This window comes from Erithacus rubecula (genome assembly GCF_903797595.1).
Source record: "Erithacus rubecula genome assembly, chromosome: 10".
NCBI lineage: Eukaryota > Metazoa > Chordata > Aves > Passeriformes > Muscicapidae > Erithacus > Erithacus rubecula.
In genome coordinates this window covers 11,132,855-11,149,538 of record NC_136662.1, presented here as the reverse complement: position 1 = coordinate 11,149,538, position 16,684 = coordinate 11,132,855, and the positions used below count along the sequence as shown (strand labels likewise).

General features: G+C 39.6%; 1 protein-coding gene across 3 annotated transcripts in view; it reads left to right on the top strand.

Moving 5' to 3' along the window:
• Nucleotides 1-10,415: 10,415 nt before the first annotated feature.
• The window catches only part of FNBP1L (formin binding protein 1 like), a 56,370-nt gene continuing 50,101 nt past the window's right edge, over nucleotides 10,416-16,684 (top strand). For 2 of the 3 annotated variants that reach the window (XM_079313680.1, XM_079313679.1), the window contains exon 1: nucleotides 10,419-10,623. In XM_079313680.1, coding sequence (XP_079169806.1) covers nucleotides 10,600-10,623 — 24 coding nt within the window. In that variant the 5' untranslated portion in view covers nucleotides 10,419-10,599. Of the gene's footprint in view, nucleotides 10,624-16,684 lie in introns of all 3 variants that reach the window. The other variant, XM_079313682.1, reaches the window with a different exon arrangement.

Below are 16,684 nucleotides of genomic sequence, written 5' to 3'. Positions count from 1 at the left end.
TAAACATCAAATGCCTAAAATGGTATTGGAATTTCAGTATTTGCATGTGGCTAATTGAGCTACATTTTGAAACAGGGGAATTTCTTCCACAATGGAAAATGTCCCTGAAAGCCACAAATATAAATTATGTTCCTCAGGTTTTGTGTCATTACTTCCACAAAGGAGGACTGTTTGTAATAATGCTTGGTTGATCATTTTGTATGGCAAGATTGTTTTCATTTGAAACAAAGCCAAGTAAAGGTGACTTGGCATTTGGAACAATGCCAAGGAAAGTGACTTAATGGCTTTGGAACAGCCAAACCCTTACTCTGAAATGTGTATCTCATTTTAGTTTCCTAGGGGTGGATTGTGATTTTGTAAACCATGAACAAAACAATGTGAAAGAGGAGGAGAGGAAGTGTAATATGAAAGATAAAACATGCTATGGTTAAATTTACCTTTGATATCTTACTGTTTACCTGTCTATCATGGAAAAGTTTTACTCTGCAGCTTTACAGTGAGAGCACATCAGTGGGATCCTGGCCATTGTTCAGCTGGATTTTGCTTACAATCAGTACTAGCTCTTTGAGCACTCAGATTTGTTAAAGGGATACTCAATAAATGTGCCATCTGGGACTAAAGGATGCTGTATGGATGCAACTCAGTGAGGAAAAGGAGTGTCTGTGAGCCTTGCTGTTGGCCCATTAAGGTTTACTGGAAATCAGGACCAATAGGTTCCATTTCAAAAAATGTTTGTGCTTAGTTTTAATTTTTTTCCCTGATTTAAATGCGTGCTTTTTGTTTTGATTCCATGCCACCATTGCTACAGAAACCAGTAACTGTGAAAATTTAATAATGGCTTTGGAAGTACTTACTCCAGTTCTTGGGTATGTGGGGCAATAAGTGTGCTAGACCTGCGCATTTCTGGAAGGAAACAGATTGAGTAAAAATGTTCTGTTCTGCGGTACTGTGCTGTAATACAACTGAAGCCAATACCTAGGGAGTGGAGGTTTTGCAACAAAATAATTAGACAGTGAATCCAATTGGATACACCTAATCCCATACATCAGTCATGGATAAATCCAATAAATACAGGTTTTGCTGTGGGGATGAGCCTAGCAGAAACTTCAGTAATCTGGAAATCTGTAATACATGATGCTTCTGCATATGTTGGGCAAAGATTTTAATTCTTCATGGCCATGATTTCTTGTTGCATCAACTGCAGGAATACATGAAGACTTTTCTCTCACAGCTTGAACCAGAAGTTCAGGTAAGGATGGACCATACTTGTTACAACCGGTTTGGGTTTTTTCCTGCATTTTAAATGTAAACAGATACTATGCATTACATATCTGGGGTGAATTATAAAAGGCATATTAAACTACGTAAAGATTATACTTAATTTTAAGGCTTAATGTTCATGCAGTTAATTTTTGTAATACTTCAGAGATTTTCCTTTTATTTTGTTTCAAAGGAAATAATTGATTTGTCCCTCAGCCTCCACCCAGGATGACTAACATTGGAGAAGTAATATTGCATGGTGCAACTTTGAATGATTTCCACACTCATTTCACTAGTAATTAGTGAAGTTTTGGTATTGGTTCAAAACTTACTAGTCAGTAAGTGTCAAAACTATTACGTCTTTAAAGCACAATACAAGTATTAATCAGGTGTGGCCAATGTTACACTGTGCTTTGAAGTTAACACTTTCACATGCTACAGAACTAAAAGGTGGTGCCCTATGTAGAGGAAAAAGATGTTATCTTCATGGTAGTGTGAATCATCTAGAGAGTAAATAATTGGGAAAACAAACAGACTTGTAGAAGGCATTGTCAGAGATGAAAGCATTTATTTGTAATAGCATAATGCCTGGGATTGCTGTTTATAGACCAGGACTTGGTTTCTTTAATGTTGTATTGAAGTTTCATTCTGTCAGCTCAGAGTGAAAAAACACAGCTGAATTAGAAGTCAAATTACATGCTGTTTAAGTTTCAGGTAGTTTGTTTTCTCAATTAGGTAGCATTGTAATCCATGGAAGAGAAGTAAATTTGTCAGGGAAGTGACAGTAAAGCAAAATCCAACAGTCTTCACCATCCCAGCCTGCAATAAAGGAGATATCACTCTGTAGAAATGTTAGAAAATATGCATGAAGGAGCAATGTGACCAATAAATAGATTTTTTTTTCATTCTGCTGTACTGTAAACACCTAACTGGTGCCATTTTTACACACAGATAATTAATATTCAAGCAGGTAAAAATCATAATTTAAATACAGTTGCTTCTTAAATATGTCTTACATATATCTTCCATATTATCTGATGGATTAGCTATTCTATACCTGTGTTAATTGTCAGGCAAGTGGAATGCAACTGAACTCATTACCTTTAAATCATTAATAAGTTGTTTTGGTTTTCAATATGTTCTAATGATAGAAACAATCATATTTTCATTTTTACAAGAATTTTAGAGTTTGTGAGATGCCTTTGTTTAAAAAATATAGTTCTAAAAATGTAAGCAAAACAAAATGTTGAGGATAAAAAAATCAGTTTATCTTGATACATTATATCATTAAAATGAAGGGAGAGTTTTTGAGTGAATAGGAAAAGGTATTTATCCTGTCTGAGGGATGTGAAAATGGGTCTAAACTCAGCATCACTTCTGTTAGCAACTTATCTTTTCCAAAATGTGTAAAAAAATATGCTAAGTATTATTTTACCTTTTAAAAAAAGTGCTAGTGAATGTTCTGAGGCAAAAATCACCCTTTAGACTTTATTCTCAGGGAGAGGATTAGCAGGCATCTCTTCCAAATGTGAAGGATCTCTGGGGCATGAATCACACAGTCCTGTGGGAAGAGCTATAGGAGCAGGCAAGCCTGGAGGGGGAATTTCACTGATTGCTTTAACTGTGTTTTTGGTTTGGTGTGCAAAAGGGATTGAGAATTGCCCGTTTCCCTAAAATGAAATTTCTAGTATTGACTGTGTTACAATAGCATAATTAAAAGTTTCTCCTTTATGGACACAGAATAAAGCTTCCTTCTGAATGCTGAGAATCTTCAAACATATCCGTGTTGGGATATATTTTTGTAACCTGCCCTAGTGGTCTATATATTCCAAGTCAGAGGGGCAATTTTTTCCTCAAATAGAATAAAATTTTTTATTTGGTTCTGAAAATAGTGCATTTTTTAATCTGAAAAACAGGCATAGGAAATAGTGACATGATAACTTATTTTTGTGGATTAGGTATTAAGGACACAAAGTAGCAACACAACCCAGCGCTTATGTTCTGTGTATTTAATTTTTGGAAATTCATCAGCTGATGACATCTGAACATAAGGAGAGTTCTTAAGACAGTGGTAAATCCAAAGGGAAAAACCTTAGCTACTGGAAGATGAGTGTGTTAGGGAGGGAAAAGAACAGTCTTTGTAAGTTGTGTATATCCTTCCCTTTGCATGTAACCTTGACTCAAAGGGAAAAATGTACAAAGGGGTGTGAAGAAAAGTCTCTTACTAGGATGCAATTAGCTACCTGTTGGATTTGATCTGCCCTTGAAATCCAAAGAGAAAGCACTGCACTTTGAATTTAGTTAAATAGAGCTTCAAAAGTGTAATGTCACAAAACCAAAATTCTTGCATAATTAAGTGATTTCTTTATTTTTGGTTCTGTTCCTCTGGGATTATTTGAAAATTTCTTCAGTTAGTTTCTGACCAGAATCTCACTTGAAAGAAATAAAAATGGTAAACTGAGTTGTAGCTGTCTTTGTTAATGTGAGATGGAGACACAGAAAGGTAAATTATTTGCTTAGTGGGTTATCTGTGCACAGCACACTGTTCTCATTCCCACTGTTGATTTATTTCCTGATTTCTATTATTTTAATGTAATTAGTAGTGGGAAAAAAAGCATTTTCTTTGACATGTGAATAATTTTTGAGTTTCCCTACAGATTGCAATCCTTTGGAATTTTTTTCCATGCATTAGTTAAATGTGGTACTATGCAATGGACATCAACTTTCTCATGAAAGGAGGAACCACCCCAGCCGTAAAATAAGGGAAGGACACGTGAAATTAAAGCTCTGGCCCCTGAAATGAAATCCTTTAAGGGACAGGAGTGACCACCGGCAGTTCTATGAAAGGTAGGACAATCAAGGGGTCGTTGGCCCTCTCGGTTTCCGTTAATGTGACTCGCACGGCGTTCAGAGGAACGGGAGGGGCTGGTGCAGGTGCAGCAGCATCAATAGCAGCAGCAGCATCAGGCGCTGCCTGTCCGAGCAGCATCAGCAGCAATAGCAGCAGCAGCAATAGCAGCAGCAGCATCAGGCGCTGCCTGTCCGAGCAGCATCAGCAGCAATAGCAGCAGCAGCTGCAGGCGCTGCCTGTCCGAGCAGCAGCAGCAGCAATAGCAGCAGCAGCTGCAGGCGCTGCCTGTCCGAGCAGCAGCAGCAGCAATAGCAGCAGCAGCATCAGGCACTGCCTGTCCGAGCAGCAGCAGCAGCAATAGCAGCAGCAGCAGCAGCAATAGCAGCAGCAGCAGGCGCTGCCTGTCCGAGCAGCAGCAGCAGCAATAGCAGCAGCAGCAGCAATAGCAGCAGCAGCAGCATCAGGCACTGCCTGTCCGAGCAGCAGCAGCAGCAATAGCAGCAGCAGCATCAGGCACTGCCTCTCCGAGCAGCAGCAGCAGCAATAGCAGCAGCAGCAGCAATAGCAGCAGCAGCAGCAGGCGCTGCCTGTCCGAGCAGCAGCAGCAGCAATAGCAGCAGCAGCAGCAGGCGCTGCCTGTCCGAGCAGCAGCAGCAGCAATAGCAGCAGCAGGCGCTGCCTGTCCGAGCAGCAGCAGCAGCAATAGCAGCAGCAGCAGCAGGCGCTGCCGTGTCCGTGCCGGCAGTCTCTGCCAGGCTGGCCTTGCCAGCAGGCGGCAGTCGAGCACAGAAAATGGCTTTGGTCTGTGTGTGCCCAAACTACTGAGGGTCACCTGAGCCACTCGGTGCCGATAATGTGCGAACCAATTCTAAATTCAAACTCGCTAGGGAGATTAAACAGTAACCTAGGATACCGAGTGTGTTCAATGTTAAGCCACAACACAACTGCACATATATTTGTAATTCAAAGTCAGATGATAGTAAAATATTGCTTAGCAAGTCTTAAAATGGGTGATGCTGATCCTTTTCTACACATTCATCCACTATTCATTATTCTACAGCTTGAATAGATACCATGACAGAATCATACAGACAGGCTCTCCATCTTTCATTATTGATACATATGTCAATCTGTACAGTGTACTTGAAAGCTGCTGTTGATGCCAAGTGCAGTGACTGTTCAAGTTTTTAATTATTGTGTAAAAGCTAATAATCCTTAGGCCTGTAGATAATACAGTAATGAAAAAAACCTGAGTATCAGAATTCACCATGGCTATACTTAACTCTACACATTAGATACAGCTTGATGTTCTTTCAATTTAAAGTCCTGTGCATGGAAGGGGTTGATGGCAGAAGGGAGAAGACATGGGTTAGGTGAACAGGAGGTAACAGAAATTAAGGTAGCAAAGCCATTTCTGGTTATGTTTTGATATAATTCTGAAGGGATGTAGATGGATTTGCACAGTGGAAGCAGATGGATTTGTTGTATTCAAGCAGGCAATGCAAGCACTAGAAAATTGAAAATCATATTTTAAAGTAATGAATTTGTAATTGTCCAGCCTCCAGGTTGGGATACAGTTTATATTATCAAAAGGAAATGCTGAATTATCATGTGATAGTCTTGTTTCACTGGGAAAAAAAGTAAATTCCTGTGAAATAAGGCTGTTTGTATACTTACAACATTGCTAGTTGATGCTCATTGACAACACATTTTCTCTGCTACATATGGCACACAAAGATGTGCTCTTGGCTATGGTGCAGGCAAAAAAAGGGAGCACAGGATATTTCGTAAAAGCAGATGGAAGTTCTCATTTTCCCTCCTATTTATAGCTGGTGTTTGTACTGTCCTTTCAGTTCTGTTATCCAATCACTCTTGATGTATTTCTGTATGCTGAGATGAGAGGAGGAAAAAAAAGAAGCAAGCCTTTCTTTTGCTACGTAAAATTCATTTCTGTATAGGAGCTGGACTAGAAAAGATGGAGGGTTACAGTTTTTCCCACAAAAATTCAGAGATGGGAGAAAAATTCAAGTTAGGTCATTCTAAGCAGTGGCTGAGTTGCACTAGTAAATGAAGTTTTCCTTCTGCCTTGAGGGAGGAGTGGTGTGGTCTAACTATTATAATTTCCTGGTCATTTTCTGCTTTAAGTAAAAAATAAATCAGTACTCAGAGTAAAACCATAAGCTGATTTTGCCTAATATTTGAAATAGGAACTGAGTGGCAGTCAGTCTCTAGGCAGATGCAGAGCTCCCAGTGCTTTGCATACTGCTGGTTATGGTTAACCAGCCTCTGGGAGACTCAGGAAGTCTGTGGAGAGCTCAGCACAAGCTTAAGTGTCAGGACACCTATTCTTTTGTCTCAAAGTATTTCCGGAGCTGTGAACTAATGATTACCCACTCACCACATGGAAGTGTTATGAATATCAATATTTTTTAAAAAATTAGAGCACTTAGATTGCTGATGATGGGGGAAATACATGTGTAAAGGAAGGAGGGAGCTAAATTAATTTGGTTTTGAAGCCGAAATAGATGAAACGGTTTTTGCAGCACCCCCAATCACTTTTTTTTTTTTTTTTTTTTTTTTTTTTTTTTTTTTTTTTTTTTTTTTTTTTTTTTTTTTGTGGAGTAAAAATCCAATTTTAATATGACAAAGAGGCTAGCAGAGAAAAGGATTAATGGCACCTCACACTGAGACAGAGATATTTGGAAGTAATTTGTTTGGTCCTGCTGAGTTTTGTGGCAGTGGAAAGCTAAGCTGCTTCTGTCTTTAGAAAGTGTGCCCACAGGGAATGCCAGACAGCTTTTCTGCCACTCCAAATTAATGATTCAGATTGTTTTTCTGCCAACAAAATATCCTTAGGTACATTTGGAAGCTCAAGTAGATTCTGTTGAAAAGTGAACAGAATTAACAAAATACACAACTACTGTAATAATTATAATTATGTGTATTCAGTCCAAAAGCAGAATTGGGCAGTTTTCTTTTAAAGCCTGCATTAATGAGTCAATGATGGGGGAAACAGCTAAATATAAAAATAAATTTTCCAAGCTAAAATAAGTTGCCATCATCTGCCAGAAGCTAGTGGTTTACAAGGTGCTAGAACAATGTCATCTATCATGAAGCCTTTGCTGCATGTAAAATTACTCGAATATGTCTTTAATATGTTCTTGAGTCCCTTTAGTTGCATCCTCTCCTCCAACTGATGATTTTAAGGATGTAACTAGAAGAATAGCAATCTTTATGGTAATATTTGGTTAATTATTTCTAGGCTTAGGGTCAGCTGCATTCCGTGATAATGGAAACAATGTCAAAACTCTTAAGTGATTAATGTTAACATTTCCAGCAATATCCCGCAGAGATGTGATAAACTCTTGCCCTTGTCTTACAGCTTGGTCACTTCACATCCTCAACTGCTAAACTGGAGGAGAGCATGGCTCAGGATTTATATGGCAATCTCCTAGAGCAAGAGTGTGCTTGAGCAGGAAAAGAGGGTAACAGTGACTGATGTCAGATTTTTCACTAAGCTGAAGTGGTAAGTATTATGCTGCAAAGACTTTTGCTTTATTTTTAATGAATTAAAATTTGTTTCAGTCATGTGATCTTAATATATTGCTAATGAATTCCAAATTTTGCAATAATTTGTCTAAAAGCTATTTGTCTCTTAACTTCAAATCCATTACCTGTGCAGTTTACTGTAATCTATGATCTTTACTGATTTGCTTTTTATTAAAGGTGAAATGCACATCTCAATGTATGTACCTTATACATAGATGGCTTCTGTTTTCAATCTTGAAAATAGTTTTGCCCATATTCAAATTCAAACACTAATCAAACTACTGAAATATCTTGGGAAGAAACAGGCTTTGCACTTGACTTTCTGGAATCTTTTTCATCCTTTGAGACAGATTTTGTGCTAATTGTCTACAAAATGACAACCACAATGCCTGCAGAAACACTCGGTTGGCTCCCAGAAACAGTATGTTACTGTGTACATTTTCTAATCAGCCTTACTTCCCAAGTCAAACTGTTAACTTCCAAAGAAGAATAATTAGCCAGACTGCAGCAGTGCTCTGGTGCAATGGTAGTGCCCTGTGCTGGTGCTAGCTTGTTAAAGCCTGCTCTGTAATGTCTTTGGAGTGCTCCTCTTTATCGTGTACATGTGCTCTCAAAAGGCAGGTATAGCCCAGAGCTGCTGTGCTAACACCTCTCCTGTTTTACACAGTATTTCAGAGCAGCCTCTCAGGTCTGGAGGCTGTGAAGTTACTCAGAACCTCTGGAACATCCTCCAGCCCTGATGCTTGCTTTAACTTAGGGTTTGTAAAGGTATTTTTTGGGGAGAGCTGCCTGGAAAGAAGGAATCCTGTTTGTCCTAGGAAAATCTCTCATTGCTAGAATTAGGCTTTTTAAGCATTACTGAGTAGCTAAATATTGTATTAATGTATCCATGATACAGGCTGCAGTTTCCTTCTCCTAAAATGTCTACAAATCACCAGAAAACATTTGATTTTGTTACCTTGGTCTAATTAGAAAACATATTCTGATATGTTGAGAATGTTGGGATTGCACATTTTGCAGAAATAGGAGTAATTATTTAATTTTTAAATTAGAGTTAAGTAAAAGAGAGTTCATGTATCAATCAACCAACCACAAATATTTATATATATATATAAAATGCATTGAAACTCTCTTGATGTATATTTAATGCAATGAAAGGCCAGTATTTAAATTTGAGTGCCCATTAAGTGGCTGATTTCCAAAGCTTCTGACTCCATAGATTTAGAACTTAGGATCAATTTTCCAGTAATTAATTTTCAATACTTTATTGGGACTTCTAAATTAGAAAATTGTATCTCTAAAGTTGTTTCTCTAGGGGTCATTTTTAGATGTCTGAACTGAAACAATTGCAAATCTGAATTTTTCTGAAATTATTTATTACGTGTGCAGCACACTACACGTATTAATTTACAAGATATACATTAAAAGTATATAAAATTAACAAATTATTTTAATTTTTACTTGTATTTTGAACACGTGTTATTTCATTATATTATCTGATTCTATTTTTAAAAGAATTGTCTAAAGACATGTGACAAGCTGGTAGCTGAGCAAAAGGCTAATTGGTCTTTTCAGCCTTTAATGGACATTATTTTTTCCCCATCCTGAAAACCATAAAAATTGAGTAAATTCAAACATATCAGTAAACTACAAAAATTATTAATAAACATTTCTGCTTCATTACCTGAATCCTCAATATATCTTCTGCTTGCTGAATATTTTCAGTAATTAATACAATCTACCAACTGAGTTAATGTGCCAGACTTCAACTGAACTGTGCCCACATGTGGAATTTCATCTTCAGAACCTCAAATGTGGAGGGTTCATGACCATTACCTTGCTAAAAACATACACAGCATGTGACATTTTTACTCATTTTTTCTGGATCCCCATGGACCCAAATGCATTTCTGGTGTAATGTGAGTACCTTTAACACTTTGCTCCAGAAGTAACATTCAGCTGTGAGCTCCACTGCTTATTTTGATATTCGGATGCTAATATTGTTGTAGTACAATAATTTCATATCAATCTGAAAAAATTTGCATGTTCCTTTTATATGCAAAATAGAACTAAACCTAAATTGTAATGCAAAAGAACATTACCTGAAAGGTGACTTGGGATACAAAAGATGATTTGATTTAGGAAATTTTTATTTCATGATATAGAGACTTAGCAGTATTTATTATTTTACTATTGTACTGAGTTTTTATCGTACCGTATAAAAATTATTTCTAAGCAAAAAGTGAGAGGAAAATTAAAAATTCATGCCCTCAGAGGAGAATTTAATTTAGGTGGTTTTCAAAACATTTGCTTTCTAATAGTAGCTTTGTAACACTTTGGTGGAAAAATGATCTTTGACAAGGATTTAACACTTGTCTGAGGAAACTCCCTCTTACAGTCAGTGATATGGTTCATCCATTAACGAGCTTTATTCTCTAAGCTGCCTACCTCACCTTTCCTGACACCTCCATTTGTAATTTACGCGCAGAGCCGTGCTGTAAACAACGCAAGAGTCGCTGTTGGGTGCCCGTGTGTGCGCGGAGCCCGCTGAGGAGGGGGCGAGCCGGGCCCCGCCGAGACTCAGCGCTCTGGGGCGGCGGGGAGGCCGCGGAGCCCCGGGGCCTCGTTAATGAGTAACAGCGCGGGGCCGCTCCGGCCGCGACACCTTCGCCCCGCGGCCGCTCGGGGCCCCGGGGCAGCGCCGGCCGCTCCCGTCCCGGCCCCGCCGCTCCAGCCGGACCCGCCCCTCTCCCAGTCTCCTCCGCGGCTCCCCCTCCCGAGCCAGGCGGAGCTGGAGCTGGAAGCGACGTCGTTCCTCGCCGCCGCCTCTCCCCAGTGACCGAGGGCACCGGCGCTGCCTGGGGGGGCCCCGTTCTCCGGCCGCCGCCCGACGCCTCATCCCCGCCTCTGCCGGAGCCGGCGCCGCCCGTGGAGCAGCCATGAGCTGGGGCACGGAGCTGTGGGTGAGTCCCGGCTCGCCTCTCATTGTGTCTGAGATTCGCCGCCTTCCCTTGTCTGCTCGGGCAGCTGCCCCGGGGAGGCGCGGAGCGGCCGCAGCCGAGGCGCCGTGCTTTGTTCGGCTCTTGGGCGGCGGGCAGGGGCTGTGGCGGGCGGGGCGGGCCGGGGTCCGGCGCTGGCGGAGGGAGGGAGGGCGGGAGGGCGGCGGCGCCGGGCCGGGGGCCGCGTCCGGGGCGCGGTGCGCGCGCGCCGCCTGCGCGGCCATGGCGCTCCCCGGGGCGGCCCCTCGCCCTCAGCGGTCACGGCGGGACGGGCGCTTTGTGTGCGGCCGGAGCCGCGCCGCGCTCGGGGCCCGGCGGCGGGGCCCTCACCGCGCTCCCGCCACGGCCCGGGGCGGGGGCCGGCGCCGCTCGGGCAGCGGCCCGCTCCGGGCAGCCTCGGGGCGGCGGCAGAGCTGCTGCTCCCCCGAAAACCGCCCGGCTGCTCAGGCGAGCAGAGCGTTTCAGCTGCCGGCCCTAACTAGGAGCAGCTACGCTCTAGCTTTGTCCCTAGAAGTACCGCAGAATACTGGCTAACGCTGCATTGTGTATGTTTTAAATACGAAGAATTATCAGCAGCGAGACGGGCAGTTTGTGTCTCGCGTTAGGGCTTTCCTTAAAGCTGCCCTCTTCCCTCCGAGGCTCTGTGGCTGTGCCGAGGCGGCGGAGAAGGAAGGAGCTTCCCCGGGGGAGCGCTGGAGCAGCACAGCGCTGTCTGCTCGCAGTGCTGGGTGCTCTATCTCCGCTCTCAGGTTTCCTGCTGTTGCTGCTCTGGCTGGAGCTAACACTCATCCTGGGAATGCTTAGGCTTAAAAAGAACAGTGCCAAGGAGGGTTTAACGTCCCCGCTTTAAATACCACCTGCCCTCCATTTATTTGCTTGCAGAGACTGTAGTGCTAAAAAAAATAAAAAAAAAAAAAAAAAAAAAATCACAGAAAACTAAACGTTACAGTTTGAAGCCTGGTCTAGGAACTCTTAATCTGGACCTATCATTACAGGTTGTTTTTTGCTTGCTTGTTTGTTTTTTTGAGGGGTATTTTTTTTTTTTTTTTGTGCGTTGAATTAAACACCTTTATTAGTATTTTGTAGCGCAGAGCTATTAGTCTCTAGAGGAGCAAAGATCTGCACACTGGGACAAGTGGCTGCCCGGGGAGCCGGGGCTGGGTGGGGCGTGGGGCTGGGAGTGCCAGCGGAGCTCCTGAAGCCGCCTGAATTAACTTGGGTCTGATTATGCAAAATGAGGATGTACCAGCATCACGTGTGCTACGTGGAGAAGCCTGATTTAAATGTATTTAGGGGTTACTTTAGTGTTTTGCATAGTACCTTTTACTAGGATTTGTAGGGACAATGAAAATTCAGACCAAATACACTTTTTAAGTACTGATGGCACTGCTGTAGCAGGCCTGAAATCTAAAAGTGTTGTGACATTGGCAGTAAGGAGTAAGTAAAGCTGTGATGTATATTGGCCACACAAGAGTGTGTGTGTAGCTCATGCCTGTATGTACCTCAGGTGACAGGTGAGTGGGGATTGGCATTTGGGTGAGCTCTGGCTGTCAGCACTCAGATGTGTGTTGCTTTAGAAAACAGTTTTAGCTTACTCGTATCTGCTCATTTTTGTAGCCTCTTAATTGTATTTTTTTTCTTCAGCTTGTAAACGACTGTTGAAGGTTTTATACTCTGTCTTGTGTTCTGTTTTGTATGAAAGTGCTTGTCTTTGTCCTACGTTTAAGAAACATATTAAAAAAGATGGATTTTGACCTCAGACTTCCTTTTAATTACGGGTGTTTAACTTACGGTGTTGTGAAAATAGCTGAAGTTTATTTTGACCCACTATATTTCTTTTCTCCTAAGTCACTAATTCTTATACATTAGTTGGAAGAAGTAATGCTGGAGTTTTAATCTGAAAGTTTTACTGCAATAGTTTATTTTAGCAAAATTTAAAGTATTTTTTGCTTGATATCTGGAGATGATCTGCAACTCTACACTGAGGTAACTTCATGCATGGAATGGTCTGTTTGTAACTACATAAAGGGTACCTTTTAATTATTTTTAATTTAATCATACTTTAAAAAATCTACTATGTTTATTAACCAAACTGGTTTCTTAGTTGGAAGAATATTCAGTGCTTCACTTACTGTAAAAAATATTAAACCTTAATTGTTTTAACAACTTGTGCTGGGCAAGTAAAGATTGCTTTTTGAAGATCTGGCACAAAATCAAATTAATTAAGAATTATCTAAAATCTAGGTTAAAAACACAAGGAAAAGCAGTATTGTGGGTCTTCAAAGACAGGGCTTTGAACAAGATACACTGAGACATGTTTGTGTTCTGGTGTAGCAATTCCTGCATCATTCCCTGTTGGTAGCATCAGTGCAGCTTTGGGAAGCAGCTGGAGCTGCTCTGTGTTTGCTGATGGCAGCAGGGACATGAGATGTTCAGAGAACTCTTCTGCTCAGCTTTTCTGGGCACCTCATTGGACCTAAAGCTCTCCTTCATTAGTGCTTTCACCTCATTAAGTGGGATTTTTCAGGGTTAGGACTGGTATCTAAGCATAGGTTTTCAAAACATTTGCATTTATGTGTGTATGCTTTGTTAATTCATTGAAGCAAATTTGGTGATTCTGTATCAGGCTTTTTAAATATCTCCTTAAGTCTGCCTTCTTCAGTTGTATCTCTTCATGCTGTTTTTTCATACTTACGTTGATTGACAGTTTTAAGGTATTTTTATAATTGTTCTGGAGTTTTATGCTGTATACTCTCTTGGATAAAGTAAAAAACTGAGCATAGATGAATGTGGAGGCAAATAAGGAGCCAGAAGAAAAATTAGGGGATAAGGAAAGCAACTTGTATCTGGTATTGATGTAGTAATTTTTAAATATAGCAATTCTGTAGCTGAAATTATATATATGCTAACTAAATGGTTATATATGGGACAGGACAAAGGAAATATTTTCTTTGATTGGCCAGTATTTTCTATCTTTAAATTTGGTAGCTATTTTTATTTAAAGCAAGTTGTTTTTTTTTTTTTAATAAGTACATCACCATTCTCTGAAGTGAATGTGCATTGTACAAAATGTATATGTCCTGATTAGACTAAAGCACTTGGTGCTTTTCAGTGTGTCTTGGCCAAAAAGCATGCTCCTTCTTGTGTCTCTTTTGATAGCTTTGTATGAAATAATGTAAATTAATAATAGCAAAATAAATGTCAAATCATTGTTTCATTCCACAACGTTTTCTGTGCTGTGGGAAATATGCTCCTTTTTTCTGCTTTCTTATTACAATAGAAAATACTCATTGTGCTTTGAAAGCAGCATTCAACAAATAGTTTTATTTTCATTAATGTGTGTGTCTGTGGTCACTCTGCAACATATTCCTTATGGTGTGACCATACAGGACCTAAGATACTTTGGTGAACTCCTTTGCATAATATTCTCTTAAGGGTTAGAACAGAGCAGTGAGAACTTGTCTAATTCAAGTCTTGTCTAATTTAGTTAAAATATATTTTCTGAGAATTTGGCTGTTGGGTGCCAAATTTTCCTATCTCTAGTACATAATTTCTTCATAGGTAACGTATGTAAAGCAGTAATCATCTGAAGAAAGGCAGCACATACTCATGAAGTAAAACTGCTGCACTTCATTAGTAATTGAAAATTGCTGCTGTTTATTTAGGTACAGATACTTTTCAGAATTCACTTTTTGGAGTCTCTCATGCTCTTTTCAAATACTGCACACTTATGTTCTTCTCATGAACAGTAGGAGGGTTTATACATTGAAGTTATGGTTAGACTTGCATTTTTGCTTTATGAAGTGCTCTGACTTCTATCAAACTGTGCTGCAAAATCCAGGATAAGAATAGATAGATGGGACTAAAATTGGGGTGGAGTTTAGTAACTTTAAATATTTGAAAATAAAAATGATAGATTATGATATGTTTAGGAATCTTCTCAGCATGAGCATCTGTTCAGTGTGTGTGTTGCTGTACATCTGGAGTTCCTTTTGTGGTGGGTGTAAAGTGTACAAATAACATTAACATAGAAGATTTTAAAATACGCCTGGTTATTGTCATCTTGGGTTATTGTGCTGTTAAATGGAACATGTAGTGCATTTGCTTTGAGGCTTCCTAAGTTTGGAGACTGGAGTGTAGCTGATAACAAAGTCCTTGGTGTAATGAGAGGGGACAGTGTGATTGGCACTGTGAAGTGCCTTCTTTGGAAATTAATTAAAGAGTTTGTGCTGTCTCTTTAAAAAAAAAAAACAAAACCAACCAGGAAGGATGTTTTTTGGCTTTGGATGCACGTTCTGTTGTTCCAACCCCTGTGAACTCCTTAATAGCAGTTGGCAGAAAAAGAGTTTGAATACCATGTCAGAACATTTTCAGTCTGTAGAACCAGTCTAGCCATCTGTTTCTCACCTCTTGATAAATATTTAAAACAGAAATTTTGCTGAGGGCTTTTTGTGCTGAGATTTCTTGATTAAAAAGAAATGGCTATAGAAGATTTAATGATACTATTGTTGTGAGCTCCTTGGGGCCAGAAGCACACCATCTTCTGTAATTAAGAAACCACTGGCACTGTAGAGTAGTATTTTAGAAATTAGTTATGTTGGACCAAAGAAAGATCAAAGTATATTTGGTGATGTGCTCTTTTTAATCTTTCCATAAACAAAATTCATTCTGTGCCTAAACCCAAGTTCTGTTTTAAAAAATGTTAAATAACTTGGTTGCATCAATTATTTTTCAAAAGCTGTTAAAAATATTCTTATGCTTTCAGTCCCACTTTCAGACATTATTTCCTTCTTGCTTTAAAATCTTAGTCTTTTTTTGTAAAAGATAAATCATGTGGTGATGCTGTTTAATGTTATAAGTTGTTAAGTGCAATTATATATGGAAAGCATCAACAGGATGTAAATATGAAAGAATTAGCTTCAAAAAGTAGCTATTATGTAGCATACTTCTGTTGCAGTAATTTATGGTATTTTTGTTCACTAGATCAGAAAATTTATTTTTTAGCTAGATGAAAGTTTTTTTTTCCAAGCAAAAAAAAAGTCTTTTCTCTCAACTCTGAGAATCATTTCTTGACTGTTAAATGAATTTGGTTATGTAGTTACTACCATTGTTAATACAGATAAAAAAACCACTGTAAATAAGTCTAAATATCAAGCTGTATCCCATATGGAAGTTCTTATGTGGTTTTGAATCTTAATATTCTGTAAACTTACTCTCCAGTGTGCTAACATATACTCTGTTGAAGGCAATATGGTATTTAATGGGGGGGATGTTGGAGAGATGGAACATGGATTTTTTTTTTTTTTTTTTAATTTTTTTTTTTTTTTTGTCCTCAGTTTTCTCAGTCACCTTAAATCAAAGATTGCAAACAGTGCTCTGTATAGATTCTCTATTCAATCAGTGCTCTTGCTGTTGTGGTCTGCAGATGTGTGCAAGGAATGTGTCTTGTGGCTACAGAATAAGATTGCAGCGTTTTCCAGCTGTATGGGATGGTTACACATCCCCCTGCCTTGGGTGACAGGCTGCATAAGATGCCTCATGGCTGTGAGGTTCCATTCTTTCACAAAGCAATGTTGTGAAAATCTTGGGAAGACTTCTAAGATTTCCAACTAGAAAGTTATGTAAGGATCAAATACTTGGTTATTGAAAGTGTAGTTACTTTAGGCTTTGGTGTGAAAACAATTGTACTGAGTTGTAGTTGGAAATGTTTGTCCGTGTTTTTCCAGCAATTGTCTGGTTCATAAACATCTGACCTTTTTTCTGACTTTTACAGGAAGGGGTGTGTCATTGTCATGAGACTTTATCAGTTTGGGTTTGATGTTGAACATAATTTAATTTAAGAATGCATACATTTGTCTTTGACTATCTATTTAGAAAGTGTTTTTTTGAAAACTTTATCATCTGATATCTATTAAAAAGGCATCTGTTTTTATTTATGGCCCCAGTTGTTTACATACTTGGAAGTGTATATGCTTTTCTATGAAGTTTATATGAACATACATGGGACTTTACTAATCTGGAAATT